Consider the following 18,321-nt stretch of genomic DNA (forward strand, 5'->3'; position numbering starts at 1 on the left):
ACCCTTTCCTGCTTTTGGGAAGCTTCTAGACAAGAGGGTTGAGGGTGGTGTGGAATGACTCGGAGGGAGGGAAGGAGAGGTTTTTGTTTGTTTTGTAGATTTTAATGTGTGTCTGTCGTGCTCGGGAAGTAATAATATTATTGGAGTATTGGAGGTTTCGTTTCTGAAGAATCCGGAGTGACTGGTATAGAATTCCCTTATCCCTTTATCCCAGTGAAATCCTCGGCTGTAGCTTCTGCCAGAAAGACAGGCTTGGAATATGACCACCCTGTTCTTGTGACCCAGGAGTACTTTTCATGGGGCTGTGTTAAAACAGTTATTTTCCTCTCCGCGAGCCCTCCGGTGTGTGAAACCCCTCGGTGTTAAGTGGAGAATTATTTCAGTGTGTTGGGACAGGAAATTGATCACAGTGTCACTTAGGGTTGATGGTTGGGCCAACATTTACATAATTTTGTTGCATGACGCATTCACTCAAAAGAAACATTTATAGGCTGTTGCCAGTTTGCATCTGTCATACGTGAAACCACAGTGAATGAATTTTAAAGCCGCATCATGCTTTTAACAAACACCCTAAATTTTGCAGTCGTGGTTCTACAAGAAGCTCATCTTCCTGCAGACGTTTGTAGGGGCCGAGGGGTTCTGGTGGACGTGTTAGGATAGGAAAACAATAATATGTGACCCAGGGTGGACTTCACAGAGCACTTGGTGAAGCAGGGAATCCGAATGTATCCACCAGATTAATGTGTCCCTCACTTCCTGTCCCTCTTGACCGACTTGTTTTTAACTACCACGGAAGCCAAAGTCTCTGTTTCCTGCCTTTGTAGAGCATGGTTTTCATTTAGGAGAATCCCCCTCCATCCTTTCAATGAGGGAACTCCAGCCCCTAAGTGTGATGCCAGAGGTGAGCACGCCTCCTTGCTGCACTTCTGTCTCCTCTCGGTCATGATCGATGGGCCTCCTGCTCCCACCGGCGTGCCTGGTGCCTCAGGACAGGAGGGCCACGTTGGACAAGAGGTTCATGGGGCAGGGAGTGCCTGGCTCAGAGGCACCAACCACCCTCTGTTCCGCAGAATGGCTGGGCTTTCTGGAGGTGAAGATTAAGCTGCTGTGCTGGATGGTGTCTGGCAAGGGTGAACCTGTCCTGTGGTGGGCGTGATGAGTTTGGAAAGTCCTGTAGAGCTTGGGGACTCTCTGAAAGGGTGGATTTGTGATCCCTTTTCAGAGATGATAAAGCAGAGAGTAGGAGACCAGACTCCTGACTCCTCTCCTCCCCTCCCCATTTCCAAGTCTGTGCAGTGCCACTTCTGTAATAGCAAAACCAAATGGTGGCTGTAGGCCCCTCTTCCCTCCTGGGGTAGTCAGGGCTGGTGCTCCCTAGGCGACAGGTTTGTGGGAGGGTCGGCCTGTGGCCAGCAGCTATTTCCTGCTCAGATTCCCTTTGTGAAATACCCACCAACTGCAGAGCTGCTGAGGCCAGAGTGCCTCCTCTTAATTAAATTAATTAATCCTTAGGGGTTAATGATGCATGTACCATATTTCCCGAGGGAGTGTTACGGGATATTTATGGACTTCCCTCCGGGACCACCCCCACAACCAAGCATGAGACACAGCACACCCAATGACTTCTTTGCCAAACTAAGATTTGGGTAGGAAAAACAGGTCTTCGGATTTCCTGCTTTAAGAGATGTTAGAGAAAGCAAATGCTGATTACTGGCAGTGGAGGAGGGCTCTTGACTCTTTTGGCCATAATTTTAAGTAGATGAACAAGGGGCTGTTCTCTTCCTCTGGAAATCAACTTTAAATGGCCCCGTAGATTAAGCATCACGAGGGACCTGGCACTGGGATTTGTTTAGGTTTATATAACCCTTGACTTAACTGCCCAGTGGGTTGTGGTCTGACAACATGGACTACTCTTCTTGACTTTGCCCTAAAACTGTTCATGTCTTGCCCTTCTCCTTTCTAGGAGGTCCTGACTTCTTGGCTTTTTGTTTATTTGTCTAGTTTCATACTTTCCACACCTTATTTTACTTTTCTGGCCTTATTTTCTGGTTTTCTTCCTTAAAGACCATGCTCCTTTTCTGTTCTTCGTCTAGGGTTCACTAAGGTGTTGCATTTTCTGATTAACGTTTCTCATCACAACTAATCTTCCGTGCTCTGAACGCCGTCTGGACACAGTGGTATCCATACCAAGGATGACAAATACAGGGGCCAGGCAGAGAGTGTGCATGAGTAAGGAGGTCCTGGGAGAGATGATAGGAACAGTGAGGTCTGTGGTCAATTGCAGTACTTGCTAAATAAGTGTAGCTGGTGGCTGCTATCAGGAATGCTGGCCCAAGGATTATTTTCAAGAGAAGCTGCAACTGTAATTTTTTTTTGGTGAAAACTTTTTCTCGACACACTCTTCAGTCACAAACAAATTTCCCTGTAGTTCAGTCATGGCCCAAGAACCACCAATTTACAACTCCTGGTCTATCATTCAGAAGATGCTTGCCATATCAGAGCCTTTGGCTGTAATTATTTGGTTCAGAGTTTTTTCTGACCAGTAGGTTATAAACTCCATTAGGTCACAGATTAGATCTTACCCTAATTTGTATCAAAATTTATCACAGCGTAGTATACATTGTAGACAGTCAGTGAATATTTATTGAACTTGACATCTGTTTGGTACTAAAGGACAAAGACTTAGACCTGCATTCAAATTATCCATGGGCTGGGGGGTAAGATGTGTGAACCATTAAGATAGAGAAGCACATATAAGACCTATGGGATTATGGAAGCAGGCACGGGTGACTTCTGTCAGATAATGTGTTAAGCATTAGAAGTCAGAGGCCGATGCTGATTTCTATAGTGGATTTTAAGGAGTAAAAGCAGGCACTCACTGCGAGGTCCTTATATGGCTAGAGCATATTATCTCTTCTTTTGAGTTGCTTACGGGCCTTATGTGCATAGAGATTTATCAATGTAACACTTTCAAAAATTGAAGTAACTGTGATTCATTCCTGACTTTCTTAAATCTGACCAAAAGCTTACAAAATGAGCTGTATGTAGTGAGTTGATATCTGAGTGATTTTGCATTTAATTGTTTGCAGAATGTGTTTCTTTTTCCAAGCCTCAGTTTAGGGAATATGGGGCTCTTTAGCTTCCTGACGAAAGATGGCAGCAAGTACAGAACCTTCTCCCGAGTGGGAATTCTTGGGTGAGGATGCCAAAGGAACAATTCCAATTTAAGATGCAGTTTTATTATTATTCTCAGTATAAGCCTTTAATGCATATTATCAGCCTATTCAGTTGTGGCTTTTGGTCAATGAGGGGGAAGCATCACAACAGAAAAAAAGATAAGAGCATTCAATATTGTAGGTTTAAAAAAATCCCTTATTCTCATAAAACCTATAATGTGGGTCTAGGGAGCATAATGTGGTGATTTCATTGGAACTCGATGTGTACCACATGTAATTTCTCAGAAGCTAAGAATGCAGCAGAAGTGGCCTTAAAAGCTTAAGGGATTAAATAACTTTAACAAGTTGTATGTTCTTCTTCACTCACACTCCTTGAAATTTGGAAGGACCAATCACTTTTTCCCAGGGAGTCCTAAGCAGGTGAGTCCTTTTTTAATGGGTGGCAAGCAGTGCAGTTTTTGAGGTATGAAGAGATGGATGACTGGGGCCCAGTTTTCCAAGAAAGAAGGGGCTTCCAGGCTCGTCCTGGTCGCCCCAGTAGTGCTCACCAGATGGGTCGTTGGATTGCTTCACACTTCCCTTCCTGGCTGTATTATTTGGTTTAGCAAACATCCGAAGGCTTAAAATATGCAAAGTACTATGACGTTCAGGGGTCCAGACGGGTTTGAGTAATGGGAAATGGGCTGGCCTGGAAACCAAACTGAATAAGGAAACCTCACTCCCCAGGGAATGCTTGTCATGGAGTTAGGACTCCTTCCTTCCACTGGGAATTAGGATTCCTATTAATGTTGAAGAATACAGCCATGCGTTGCACTGCTCTCCTGAGCAGGAGGTTTTGTCTGTGTAAGTCAGTGGTCTGTGAGCAATACCTGTATTTGAGGATGAAGTACTAATTATGTCGGTCTAACGATGCTGGGGTTACTTCCTCACCACAGCTTACTCAATAGCAAACGGAACTTTTTATCCCTCAACTTCCAAGGAGTCAATGAATTATTGTTTGCCAGCTTTGAATAGTGTTTGCCAAATTTGTAATATGTGGTTCTGGTTGTAATCCAGGAAGATGCTGGTCAGATTATGTAAATACTGATTAAGCTTATAGAATTACACTCAGAGGGTATTTTTTTTATTGAGTGTCTTCCTAGTGCATTGAATTTTCAAGTGCCCTCTCCTCTGTTGGGATGGTTAAGAACTTCGTGTGGCTAAAGGATATATGTTAAGATCGGTGTCCCTATCCCGCCACATTTTTAACAAAGCTCTTGAATTACCGGGAAATTCAAATTTATGTTTGAGATCCAAGTTTCTTCATTAAGTGCCCATTCACTTGAAATATGTATTAATTCCTGCATGATCTCAATACAGCACAGTTTAATAGAAATTTCAGCCGTGATGGGAATTTTCTGTGTCTTCATGGTGCCTCACCTTGGGTGCGAGCCTCATGTGGTGGTTGCACACTTGGAATATGGCTGGCATAACCAAGGAAAACTGAATTCTTAATTTTGTGTGATCTTAATCACTTTCAGTGTGAAAGCAGCATGGCCAGGGGCTACCGAGTTGGACAGCACCGGTTTCCATAGTGGTGGGGATTGCTCAGCTATTTAAAGACTTAGCTCTTCTAACGCAGCGGGGTCAGGGTTGGGGGGTCTTTGTCAGGAAAAATGCTCAGCAAGCAGATTGTTGCCGCGCACTGTTAAACAGTGTGCTGCTCAGACACAGATACAACTGGGATAAAACTTGAGCCGTTCTCTGCAGAGGCACCTCTTGTGTGTTCTCCAAATGGTGGGCCGGACGGTCATCTTTCAGCGGATTAGCTGAAAGAGTATCTACGGCTGGGCCCAATTGTTCCAAGCTCTGCGCACCCTTTGTACGAGAACAGGGAAAATTTGTGTTATGACAATGGCTGACAGAATGTTTAGTGAAAGCTGCAATTGGCAGTAACTGAATTCCCGGAGGTTTCTTTCCAGCCCTCTCTGCTACTGAAAGGTGCAGAAATGCTTTTGACAGCATCTGTCCTGTTGACAGATGAATTGTTTTGACAGGAGAATCTGAAACCTTCAACTGAAGACACATTCAGATGTCGGGCCTGGTAAGGGGCGATCGTGTTTGGAGAAATAAGTGAGATGCTTTAGATTTGTGTGCGTGTCAGCTGCCACCTGGAAAGAAAGACCTCATGAAAGGGTTTTTTTTTTTTTCTTTTTTTAACTAATTAACCCTTTGGTTGTTCTTCTGACCCACCAAGAGAATCCACACCCCTCTCTGCACAGTTCTTGGGCTGAATAAACGTATTTCTTTAATTGTTGAGAAATGAGTGGTATCAATTAAACATAGCAGTCAAAGGGTTAAAAATAAACCTTATTTAAGAATTATGCTGAGGTATCAAATCATTATGTTGTGTACTTGTCAATTATGTCTCAATACAAAATTATGCTGGGAGAAAAAAAAACTGCTCGTAACAGCATTCTTGGTAATAGCAGAAAGGTGGAAATAAGTCAAATGTCCATTAGCTGTTGAATGGATGAATAAAATATGGGGTATGTGTATACATACACACAAAATGGAATGTTGTTAAACCCTAAAAAGGAAGGAAATTGTGACACAGGCTACAATGTGGACGGACCTTGAGAACATTATGCTAAGTCAAGTAAGCCAGACAGAAAAGGACAGATACATGACGTCTGCAGAGTAGCACAATTCACAGAGACAGAAAGCAGAATGAAGGTTGCCAGGGGCTGGGGGGAGGATGGGAGGATGGGGCGTCTGTGTTTACGGGGTGCTGAGTTTCAGTTCGAGATGATACAGTTATGGAGCTGGATGGTAGTGATGGTTGCACAATAGTATGACCGTACTTAATGCCACTGAGCTGCACACTTGAACATGGTCAAGATGGTAACTTCTTATGTTTTGTATATTTTACCATAACAGAAAAACACGCTGAGAGTTTGTCTCGCTGAGATGAGCAAACAAGAAAATGTCTCTGAGGATTTCGTTTCAGATTATATTTGTCAAGGAGACTACAGTAAATATTTTCCCCATTTCCTGATACAGCAGTTGAAGATCAACAGCTTGTCCCAGGTTTTAGGACTGGTCACTGCTCAGACCTCAGAGCTAGGAAGCTCTGTGGCCAAAAGTCGAAGCTGTTGCAGGGGACCTGAGCTTCAGCCTCTGTCCTCTCTCTGTAATTGCTGATGGGCACGCTGAGAGGAGAGTGACCTTCAGACCAGTCTCTGACACTCATTTTTTGATAACATGGCTGTGCTGGTTCGTTCAGAGTCAAAACGTGGCCTCCTGCAGGCGGACCCAGGGAGAGCTTAAATTTAGCACTTAAGGTGTCTTCATCTTCGTTGCTGTTTCCTGCAATCTCAGCATGAGGTCCTGATACCGGTCGGCTTCTTCATAAGACTAGCTTGCCGAAGACCCTTTTCCAAGGAGCCTTATCTAAAAAGCAGAAATTATACAAGATTTTTGAAATTTAAGTCAATTTTGTCTGCTCTTTAAGAGAATGACGGACCAAAGGGTTGTCATGATTTAAAAATGGCTTTATTCTAATACCACTCCTGGAGTGGGGAATAAGGGAAGTAATTTCATTCCAGATAGTTTACCAGTTGATTGCCTGAGGCTGGCTCCATCCCTGGCCACATCTATAAGCCAGAAACAAGACCTGCGTTTTGAACTTAATAGCCTCAAGAGTCAGTGGCCCAGAATGCAAGGTTAAAAACTGGTGGTCCTCAGTCCAGATGTGGCCTGCAGATACGTTATGTTTGATCCATCCAGAGTTACCTTTTTTTTTTTTTTTTTTTTAAGAATTGAAAGGATTTCACCTAGGAATTCAGAGTTTGAGCTTCTCTTGAAAATTGGGAAGACTGGTCTGCATTGCCCTTGTTTCTGGAGACAGGAGCAAATGCCCCTTTTGATGGGCAGGCAGGTACTGCTGTGTCGGCCTCTTTGCACCCCTGGCAGGGTGACCGTCCACACTACTTGTTTGCCCTCCAGGCCTCTTGCCTTTGTGACCTCAGTCTTCTCCTGATGTCTCCTCCAGCTCAGTAACTCTCATTACCGATGATAATGATGCAAACGTGGTAGATACTGTAAACTCACGTTATCTCTAGACCCAGAAACAGTATTTCCATCCCTCTTGTTTATGATAATGTGCTCAAAATAGAAGAAAATTTTAGTCTGTCCAGTCCTTTTTCTGATGTGGGAGAATTCTCTCCATTTGTGGATTTTCTTTTTCAAGTCTAACCTGTTGATGTCTGTGTACCCGATCGTAAATACCCCCAAGCACGGACAAGCTCGCACTTGACTTCAGTATGTGGTTTAAAAAATTACCACCTTCAATTTTTATAGTAACATAATCTCTGGACAAATTGCTTTTAATTCAGGCTGTGCCCTGAGCACAGATGTACCATTAATTTCAAGTGTAGTCTGACTTTTATTTAGATGAATGTCTAGAGCCGACAGTGAAATGGCTATCAGCTGTAGGTTAGTATTGATTGTAATGTCTCTGGAGTAAGTTTAAAAGCTAGTTGCCACTTATGTGCTGCCTAAATGGTAGACTTGAAACTCATGATTCTCAGTACCGTTAATTGGCATTAATGCCAATGGAATTAATAGCTTAGATCAATAATGTTGACCTCTTCGGCATACGTGGGACTGGGTGTGTTTTGGTGGCAGGGAACAAGGCACAGTGTGCACCGAGGTCTCATTTGGACCACGTCTCTGTGGATTTCTGTTCCTGAAAGATCAAGCTGGTCTAGGCTGAGGGCTGATCCAAGAAGCTCGGCTGACTGAACACGGGTCAGCTTGCTCCCTGTGTGTGCCTAAGGGTATAGCTGGGGGATGAAAGGAGAGAGAGGTCATTCTGAATGATCTTGGCAGGTGCCATCTTCTTGAGAAGGCTGCTCGCATGTGAGGCTTTCACTGCCTTTGGTTAAGACCAGCCATGAATTCCCCGTAACCATAGCTCCTCTCTCCTGTGTGACTGTCACTCCCAGTATTTATTCATTGATGGGTGCATCGTGTTCAGGGATAGCTTTATGATTAGCGTCTCATAAGGTCTCAACTTTCTAAGCAGTTCCTTCAACTTTGAGTGTGCCTCTTAGCAATTTTTAGTCATCAGATCTTGCTTAGACCAGGGTTTCTCAACTCCTGAATGTTACCATTGACACTTAAGGCTGGATGATTGTTGTTAAGAGCTGTCCTGTGCCATCGTAGGATATTTAGCAGCCTCTTTGGCTTCCACACACTAGATGTGTGTAGCAACCCCCCCATCCTCGCCTTTTCTCTGCAGTTGTAACAACTAAAAATGTCTCTAGATATTGCCAAACGTCATCCCTGGTTGAGAACCACTGATTTGTAGACAGTAAAGGGACGGTTCCTGACCCCTCTTTTTCTTTACTACTGCATGATATTTGATGTTTTATTAAAATACTAATTTTTAAAATGCCATTCGGAATAGCCTTGGACCTGATTCAGTGCAAAATATTTGGATCAGCACACTCTAATGTAGGTAGAGGACTGACTTACCTTTAGAAGTTGCTAAGTGGTGAAATTATATTGGTTGAAATCCATTTGGGTTTAGCCAGTTTCAGTGATTGGAGATTTTCACCGTGACTTGTTTATGGATGCTAGTGGGGAGGAGCTCTATCTGTAAATCTCATTATTAATAAGGTTACTTCAAATAATGTATGGGATAGGGGCAGTTATGAGGGAGAGGGCCTGGTTTGGCAGGCGGAATAGAAGATTCCTGAATTTGGGGTTAAATGTTGCATGTTGATTTAATTAATTAATTATTCTCTCTCTTTTTTTTTTTTTTTTGCTTTTCCTTTACCAGAAACCTGAGTTATAATAAACTTTCTGAGATTGACCCTGCTGGTTTTGAGGACTTGCCGAATCTACAGGAAGTGTGAGTGTTTTCTCCTAAACCTCCGGTTGGGGGTGGGGGACTAAGAGCTCCTGGGGAAACCCTCTGCCCTCCATCCCCCCCATAGCAGTCTAAACGTGCAAGCAGGAACGTGTGCATACTGGCCGCCATGATGGATCGTACTGCTTCCTGAGCTCCTTCCCTGCAGCCCCTCCCTCCTTGTGGGCAGGCAGCGACGGGTGCGCTAGAATCCTGGAGAAATCACGGGGATGTGGGGGACGGATAGGAGGGTCCCCTCCCTTGTGGAAACCTCGTGGACCCTTTGTGTTGGCACACCTGACTGGTACTTCCCCGCCTTTGTCCCGGGAGGTAGAGCAGCCTGCTCGGCAGAGGCTCATGCACCAGCCCACCGCTTCTGCTTCCTGGGAAGCACAAGTGTAGAAGAATGGACACAGAGGCTGGCTTTTCCTCTCTCATCTCCAGACTGAGTGAGGCTTTATCACTGCCCGGGGTACTCTCAGCCAGCCCCCTGCCTCATGCAGGGTCCTGTAAATCAGGCCTCCCTCTTTCCTTCTTCTTGACTGTAAAGAACTCTGCTTTTAACAGAGATGTCGGGGTTATCAGGAATTTTAGTTTCATAGGGACTTTAGAGAAACTTCGGCATAAGTCATGCATATAACCACTGCAGGAAATTTAGAGTCTAGAAATATGTAAAGACTAATTCAAATCAGCAGACATAATAACCATTATGAATACTTAGTGAAAAATACGTACCTCTACATGTAGAATTTGGGGATCAAACTGTATATATATCTTATAGTTTTGTATCTTTTTCATACTTAACCCTCACATTTTTGAATACTTTATCATGTAAATTAAAAATTTTTAAATGTGCCACTTAAATTTTTATTTATTTATTTATTTATGTACTTACTTCCATTTGAGAGAGAGAGAGAGAGCATGAGAGGGGGGAGGGTCAGAGGGAGAAGCAGACTCCCCGCTGAGCAGGGAGCCTGATGTAGGACTCGATCCTGGGACTCCAGGATCATGACCTGAGCTGAAGGCAGTCGCTTAACCAACTGAGCCACCCAGGCTCCCCCACTTAAATTTTTATGTAAAACTACCACACATGGATATTCCATAAATTATTCACCCCATGCTTCTATTGTCAGTGATTTTTATTAGATATTGTTAGATAAGTGCTTTACACATTTTGGTCATTATATGTAACTGATAAAAGTCCCTGTTTATTCTTTGATTTCATTGTTGGATGGTTTATCTAAAGGAAACTTAATTTCATCCCTTAGTGCAATTGGCAGAATACCTGCATCACCTAGCCCCATCTCCAAATTCTCCAAATTGTGGTTATGATTTCCATGTCTCTTTAAAAAAGGTTTAAACTTCCAGAGTTAAAAGAACTTCATAGTTGGAAGGAGCCCTTGGGAATATTCTGTCCAGGACCCTAGTTTTCCTGTAAGGTCAGCAGCCGGTGGAGGGACCAAGGAAGTGTGAGGTGGGTCGCTGTGCTAATTTGACCTAATAAAATATCCCCTTCTCCCTCCACCTTGGCTTTTCTCCCTCCTCAGAACTCCTGTTGGATTTGTGAGCTGGATGAGGCCCCTGACTGCATCCTGAGCTCTTTGTTTTGTGTGTGACTGCTCTCCTTCATCCTGCTAATATTGCACTCATGAAGGTTGACCTTAGCTAGCCATCGTCCTGAGCACTGCTGTACTCCTTATTGTCACTGCCACCTTCTCCAGACAGTGGAAGGAGCCGAGGCATGGGGGCTTGGCTGGGATTGCATGCTAGCAAGTGGTTGGATGGGGCCTGCACCCCCCCGCCCCCCAGTCTAACTCCTGTGCCATGCTTTCTGTGGTGACACTCCCTTCCCACATGTGGGAGGCGTGAAGACAGAGATTGCATCTTTTGGATACAATGTGGTGTGGAAAAAACACACACGTTTTGGTAGCAGACAGACCTGGATTTGAGTTCTGGTTTTGCCCTTTGCTGGTCTGTGCCCCTGGACGAGTTACTTAGTGCCTCAGTGCTTTTCCCTTTATGCAACGTGGATGGATGAACACATGACCAATGGTACTAGAGTTATTAATTGGAGGTGATGTCCAGGGCTTTGCACACGGGGAGGCTACTGAGTGTTATTTCCTTCTGCTACATTTGGAACCACATAGCCCCCCAAGCTGGGTGCGTTATTGAGAAACAAATCCTTGAGGGCCAGTTGGTTGGGACTTTTACCACCGTGACTGCCTACAGTCCCTAGGATCACACTGGGATGGACAAGACAAATTCCCCGGAGCCCAGAGCAGTGGAACTTCTCACTGATGCAGATCCGGGCCTTTCCTGGAGGGAATTCTAATCCATTGTGGAGGCAGATGGTAAAGGGGCTGTCAGGAGTAAGGGGTGGGGAGGTGGGAAAGGATATTGAAGAAAAGAAAAAAATCATAGTTGACGTACAATTGCTTCTAAATTAAAACTGGGTTCAGGGCTTTCCTGGGAGCTGTCAGCTCTCCTAAATCCGCACAGCCCTCCCTCCGAGTCTGGAAACCTCGGCGAGAGGAGCACCACAGGCTGGCAAAACAGTAGGTCGTGGTTTAGCAGTGGTTTTATTTTGGAGGCCTGGAACCACAGTCCATCGTGGCTCACTGGAGAGAGAAAGCAAGGCTGATGGAGGCCCCTGGAGGCCATGAAGATGCTTGAGCAGCTGCTGCCAAGCCACACGGTCTACACTGCCCACAGCTCTGAGGAAAGCCCACCAGGGAGGGCCTCCAGCCAGGGGTCCTGGACGGCCAGGCTCCTCTGTTAATAAGAGGGGCTATTTATACCGTCCTCTTTAAGAACTGCGTGCAGGTCACGTGCTTGCTGCCTGGCCCCAGAATGCTCACTGTGGGTGCTGCTGTGTGCTTTCCAGGGCCGTTGACCTAAAATGTTCCTCAGGGCGGCCGGGAAGCCTGAGTGTGCCCTGCCTTTGGGTATTTATGGCTCACCCTCTGGTGTCTCAGGATCATGCTCCCCCCACCCCAGAGTGTGTGTGTGTGTGTGTGTGTGTGTGTGTGTGTGTGTGTGTGTAGTGTAGTGTAGTGTAGTGTGTAGTGTGTTGAAGGGAGGGCTGAAAGAACCAGGGGTATCTTTCTGAGGCACTGCCCTTTGGCGGCGAATTCCCACCACCTGTTAAGCATTTACTCTATTTCTGGCTCGATCCTAAGCCGCTAGGTTTAATTATTTCAGCCGGGTCCCGCCACAACCCTATGAAGTTGATACTGGTGGTGTTTACATTTTTTTGTGGAGGAAACTAAGGCACAGGAAGGTTAAGTGACATGCTGAAGGCCCTTCAGTTGCTAAAGGGTAGGATTGGCGTTGAATGAACCCAGAGCTCTCTGATTTGCAGATCCGAGCTGTAAAAATGCCCTCCGAGTAACCCCTGCTCGGCTACTCTGTCACAGTGCCTCGGTTTCTCCTTTTAAGGTGGAGCGATACTTGAGTGCCTTCCTCAGAGGCTTGGCATGTGATCCAGTGAGATATGGTGCATGGCAGCATTCAGCAGAGAGCCTAGCGCACAAACTCCACACTTACCATTATTGTTTGTAATTGCTGACTTAAAGTAACTATCCCCTCAATCCCTATCCTAAAGGAAGCACATCTGGCCATCTGGTATAGAGACGATGTTATCAGAAAGTCTTGCCAGAGGAATTATTTAGTATGCCTTATTCTCGAGGAGCTAAAAGCCCTCGTATAGTTATTGACGAAGCGGCTCGGACTCTAAAACCTGCGCTCCTACCTGTTATTGATGACTTTGTCCCTTGTAAGAACCAGAGCTAACTGAAGTCGCAGGCTCCTGCTCAACTTTGTTATGAACGGCAGCTTCCTTGCCTTTGGCACCGCCCGAAATGCCTCCCCAGAGTGGATTGGCTAAATAGATGGTCATTCATTCATGCCGACAGAGGAATACTTTGCAGCTGGTCATGAGAATGAGGGAGATCTTCAAGATATATTACTGAGGGGAAAGTGCGCTCCAGAACAGTCTGTATGATTCACAAGCATCTGTGTAAAAGAGAAACATGCATGCATCTCTCAGAGCTGGCAGCCGGCGCTTCCTCTTGGAGGCCGACCAGGGGACTGAAGTGCAAGGAAGCTTCGTTTTTCACTGTATATTCCTGGTTTTTCTCTTTTGAAACGGTTTGAAAATTTTACTGTGTGCTCAGATCAGCTATTCAATAAATAATACACGGCAATTAAAAAAAAAAAAAAAAGGACCCAAAAGCCCCGTAACCCAGAATCACGCCTTGGGTTTGTTTCTCGTTGTCTGTGGAAGCCTCATTTCATTGAGATAATAATAATTACTCTGAAACACCCTTCCTAACATTTTGCGTCTTACAAAATAGAAGAACTTCCTTTCAGCAAGCTGAGTAACGGAACATTTCAGAGAGAGCCCAGAAGGCCCATGCTCACCTTATGATGGGTGAGCTGGAAAAGGCCCACCTCTAGGTTCTGCCCTGGGGTCAGGCAGTCCATGGAGCCCCATTTCCCTTATTTTACACCTCTTCCAGGTCCAGGGTTGGACTACAATTCGTGGTCTCATGCACCTGAGGGAGGCACTTCTTGGTCCTGAATCATCAGGAAAAGTTAGTTCAAGAAGCAAGACATTTTAGAAGGATTTTTAGGGCCTCGGGTGGGATCACTTGTGGGGGGAGTGTGAAGGGTAGAAAACTGCACCGCCGTAGATACTCAGAAGATTTCATCAAACCCCGTCCTAAATTCCTAGTTTCCTTATTCATGGAGACTGTGCTCAACTTTCCCTCCGAGCTCTGGCCGTGCTATTTTTGACTGGTCTCTATTTCAGGCTGGCAAGCTGGTCGTGTCTCAGAGCGAGTACAGTCTCCACTGCGTTCTGAGGATACTGTTCTCAGGGCCCACAAAAAGAAAGCCAGTAGTGGTAATGCCAACTGACTTACATTTAGCGAGCGGTGCTTTTTACGTAGGAACGATCGAGAGGTACGTGGGCCATGCAGCTCCTCTCCTTTGGATTCCGACACTGTCCCCTGCATAAATCGAGCAGCCCTGTTGGGATCAGAGCCTGTGATCTCTGCCTAAATCTGTTTACTGCCACTCTAGATATAAAATGCCCTGTTTATCTTTAGCACTGGTCCGCTGCCCCTGTATGCTCCGCTTCCAGCAGTTTGGGCAGGATTTAAAATCTTATCGAGGTGCCGCTTTTCCTTGTTCATTTATTTCTGTGCAGTAGGGCCGGCCTGAGGCCGAGGTCATTCGGCAAAAGCTCCCCTGCAGAGAAGTCCATGCTGTCTGTCTCAGGTTTAGCATCAAGTCCGATCCTAAGCAGCCCGAAGCACAGCCATGTTACCTGAGGGTTTAGGAGCCTCCCGGCTTGCTGGCCTTGCCTCTCGGGGCTCGCCTCTGTTTGGCAGCCATTCTTGGGTTCAGCTGTTGCTTGTGTCACTGTCTAGTTGTGTGGCCTTAGCCTCGTGATTGCAACTGAAACTTGACTTAGAGCCCCTAGCTGTAGGGTAGGGACCCGCACGAGGACCTGGCACCTGACTCAGAGTGGTAATGATGAAGTTGCATCACGCGTGCAGTTGCTGCTGTGATTACAAAGAAACGGAGGGTAGTGAGTGGTTAAGAAGCTAGACTTGGGGGGCGGCACTCCCTGGGCCACCACCACTTACTGTGGTGACGGTCCAATTAGTCAACACCTCACTGTTTCCATTTCCTCCTTGGTACAATGGGAATGTCCATGGGACTTACCCCCTAGGGGTCTAAGGATGAGTTAGCACACTGGAAAGCTCCTAGAGCCATGCCTGGCCCATAGTAGCCCCTCTGTAGGTGAGCTGCTGCCGACATTATTATTAGCACCGTCATCCTGTTCTAGAACAGATCTCTAGGCACTGAAGTCGTCTTACAGAAGCTCCCTTATTGGCAGCCGGCCCTGACCTTAGTTTTCCTTGCCCTGCAAGGATCTGAGGGTCTCCTCGAGTAATAAGTCCATTGATGGTACCGTGAAAATGTATTAGGAGAGATTAAAACCCCTGGAGAGTTTTCATCATCCCTGCACCAAGATGGGAAATGGATTGCTGCAGGGTTGGAGGAGCGAAGACGTGAAGCAGAAGCAGGCCGATTCCGGGGGCAGTCAGATAAGAGACTGTTAAAGTAATTAATTGTCTACTTCAACACACAGACAAGGGCCCTTTAAGTGAAGAAGGGATTTGCCACATGATACGGATCTGCTTTCTCTCTGCCAGATGCTTTAGTCATGAAGCTGTTGAAACAGACGTTCTGTGTCCCACGGCCCAAAAATTACCAAGCCTCATCTCTAACTGGCTCTGGCACTGCCGAAAGCAAATGGGATAATTCAAGGCCTTTTCCGTTTTTTTTTTTTTTTCTTCTCTTGTTCACGTCTATAGAAGATGGCAGACAACCAGATTATTTGATTCAAGCCAATACTAGCTGTATACTTGCATGAATGCAACTGTCATTTCCGTGGCCTTGTCTTCAAACAGTAACAAGATGGTCCATGTAAGACACACTCTCTTAAGGGGGGAAAAAAAAAGGAGTACGATAACCTAGCGTTATCCCTTTGATTCTGCATCTCAGATATGGTTTCCTTCCAGCCTGTCACCCAGCAGAAAGCTGGGTCCCTGTGCTCTGGCTCTGTTAAGGATTTTTCGGCTCACTTCGCAAGTCTGATTTTGGATTCTCTTCCCAGATTTGGAAATTCATGTCCATGTAAGGAGGCTGGATTGCAGAGCCTCTGGGGGCAGACCCAGCGAACTGTGTTTTGGTTTGCGGGCTTCCCCTTTCACGAAGAGATAAGAACTCTGGAAATACAGATCTAGAATGCTGGAGCGGGAAGGGGGCTTTGGAGAGCATGTCTGGTCTGGGGAGGATTTTCAAAATGTCTTTGTGCATATGTGTGTGTCTGTGTGTATGCATTCCTGGAAAACGTGCCTGGAGGCTTCATCCGAGTTCAGGGAAGCTGGGATCACACATAGATGAGACTCCCCAAGTCCACCTTCCTCGTTACTTGTTGCACAGCTGAGGCACTGGAGTAACTGGCCCACATGTCCCGAGGTCCTCGGAACTCTGGGCACGGGGGAGGCTCCGGCCCTGGTATGAGGGCGCCGCCCTTTGGTGATGCCAGAGCTGTGATTCACAGAATCCCGTGTCACAGACATCGAAAAGCAACCTGGAAGGGATGGTCTTTCTCCCCATATCCTTTTCTGACTCTTTCAGCCCACAAGGAGCATCCTCGTCAATGGGCTCAGGGTGCTTTTGTTCTGCATCACATGTCTTGACCTTTCGTCACTGTTCCCTGTTTGTCAGTGTTGATTTCGGAGCTAGATGACAATCTGGAAGACAGGTAACCCCCCCCCCCCAACCACCGAGTGTGTGTTTCTAAACCATAGGTGTGACAAATGGTTCGTTTTCGTGAGCTCATGTGACTTCTCTACCTTTAAAAACTCTCTTTTAAAATTCTTTATCTTTTGGGGCACCTGAGTGGCTCAGTCAGTGAAGTGTCTGCCTTCAACTCAGGTCATGATTCCAGAGTCCTGGGATGGAGCCCCGAGTCGGGCTCCCTGCTTAGTGGGGAGTCTGCTTCTCCCTCTCCCTCTGCCTCTCTCCCTGTTGATGCTCATGCGTGCTTTCTCTCAAATAAATAAATAAAATCTTAAAAATAAAATAAAATTCTTTATCTTTTATTGAACATTGCAATATCATCTTCCCATGGCCAACTCGGCACTGTTCTTTGATTTACTTTGTATGAAATTTTTCAAACTGCTAATTTAAGTGAGAAATTTCTTCTTGTTGTTACAGGTACCTCAATAACAATGAGCTGACAGCCGTGCCGTCCCTGGGTGCTGCTTCATCTCACATTATCTCTCTCTTCCTGTAAGTGGTGCCACTTGGGGAACCCTGGGCTGGGTTGTGAGGCCGTGGTATTATCTTGCTGACATTTGGTGGCAGGAAAACTTGTGTCCCTGTGCTCACTGGTGTAGAACAGTCTTTCTCCACAGAGCCCTAATGCTTGTGACAACTGCCTTGCTTGCTGTTTTGGGGTTTGTAGGATGAAAACCTGGAAGACTCACCTCACCTAATTTGGGGGGAGGTTGGTCTTTTCCGTGCCAAGAGGTACATAGAATTAATAAGTGTCTTGGTCCTACTGGGTAAATTGCAACTTAAAGTGAACGAACTGCAATTAAAGGAAGCCTTGTGAATTACAAGACAGCAAGCTCATGTTTGTGGCAATGAATCTGGTCACGTGACCCAGTTCATTTTTACAGCTTTAAAAAAGAAAATACCCCCAGGCCTCTGAAATCAACCTAAAAGTAAGGAATCCGTTGATGTGATCAAGTGTTCGACAACATGCTGGAAATGAAAAAGGCTATAAAGGGACTTAAATGAAAAAGGAAGGGAGGAAGCAGGGTGTTCTCGTCAGAGCTGGTAAGAGTCTTTGCTCCTGAGTGATGCCCACTTCACCCCTCAGCGGGAGGTGCTTGCTTGTTTGAAACCCACCCAGAGGTCTTTCTAGATGAACCCATCCTGAGTCCCAACAGTTTTCTCAACCAGATTCTGTGGACAGCCTCCTCCGCAGAGCACCTCTCTCTTCACACTAAATTTCCTTTTTCCATGCCAGCCCAGCCTATTTTTATTTGATTTTGATTCTGCCGATGTTAGAGCTCGTTGGCTCACCTGCGTGTATCTTTTCTCGACACCGAGGCGTGGCAGGCAGAGCAGAGGTACTTGGTGGGAAGACGTCATCCATATGATGGCTCTTGTAGCTTGCCGGTGTCAGGTTTTTGCTGGCAACAGGCCCTGTGTTCGGGAGGCACTCCATCCTTACAAGATGGGGTATTGGGCTTAACCCTTTTCAAGGCATTGCAGGATTGAAATAGCACGGGGCTAGAATGGTGGCTCCAGCTCTGTGTCCTGGAGAAACAGCTTTCTCTCTCCCAGCCTCATTGTCCTCATTTACAGAGCATTTCCTTAATCCATTTTACACGTGGGGAAGGTGAGCCAGAGGTTTGAGAGAAGTGCATTGTGCGTAACACATAGGAGGTGTTTGACAGACAGAAGCTGCTGCTTCTGGCTTGTGGCCTCCTGTCACGTGGCCCCTGGGGCCCTGGCCTGATCTTAGCTGTGGGACCACAGGATCTGTGAGTCAGTCCTTGTTTCTCTGGAGTGCTGGAATGAAGGTTTTAGCCTTTGGTCCCAAGATGGACAGGCAAGGGTCTCACTGTGGCTTTGTATCCAGCATCTGGAAAG

General features: G+C 46.0%; 1 protein-coding gene across 3 annotated transcripts in view; it reads left to right on the forward strand.

Annotated features, from left to right (window-relative positions):
- The window catches only part of LRIG1 (leucine rich repeats and immunoglobulin like domains 1), a 110,390-nt gene that overhangs the window by 28,389 nt on the left and 63,680 nt on the right, over positions 1-18,321 (forward strand). For all 3 annotated transcript variants that reach the window (XM_036074650.2, XM_036074651.2, XM_036074653.2), the window contains exons 2-3: positions 9,004-9,075; positions 16,873-16,947. In XM_036074650.2, the coding sequence (XP_035930543.2) occupies positions 9,004-9,075; positions 16,873-16,947 (147 nt within the window). The remainder of the gene's footprint in view (positions 1-9,003; positions 9,076-16,872; positions 16,948-18,321) is intronic.

This window comes from Halichoerus grypus, chromosome 1, assembly GCF_964656455.1.
Source record: "Halichoerus grypus chromosome 1, mHalGry1.hap1.1, whole genome shotgun sequence".
NCBI classification, from domain to species: domain Eukaryota; kingdom Metazoa; phylum Chordata; class Mammalia; order Carnivora; family Phocidae; genus Halichoerus; species Halichoerus grypus.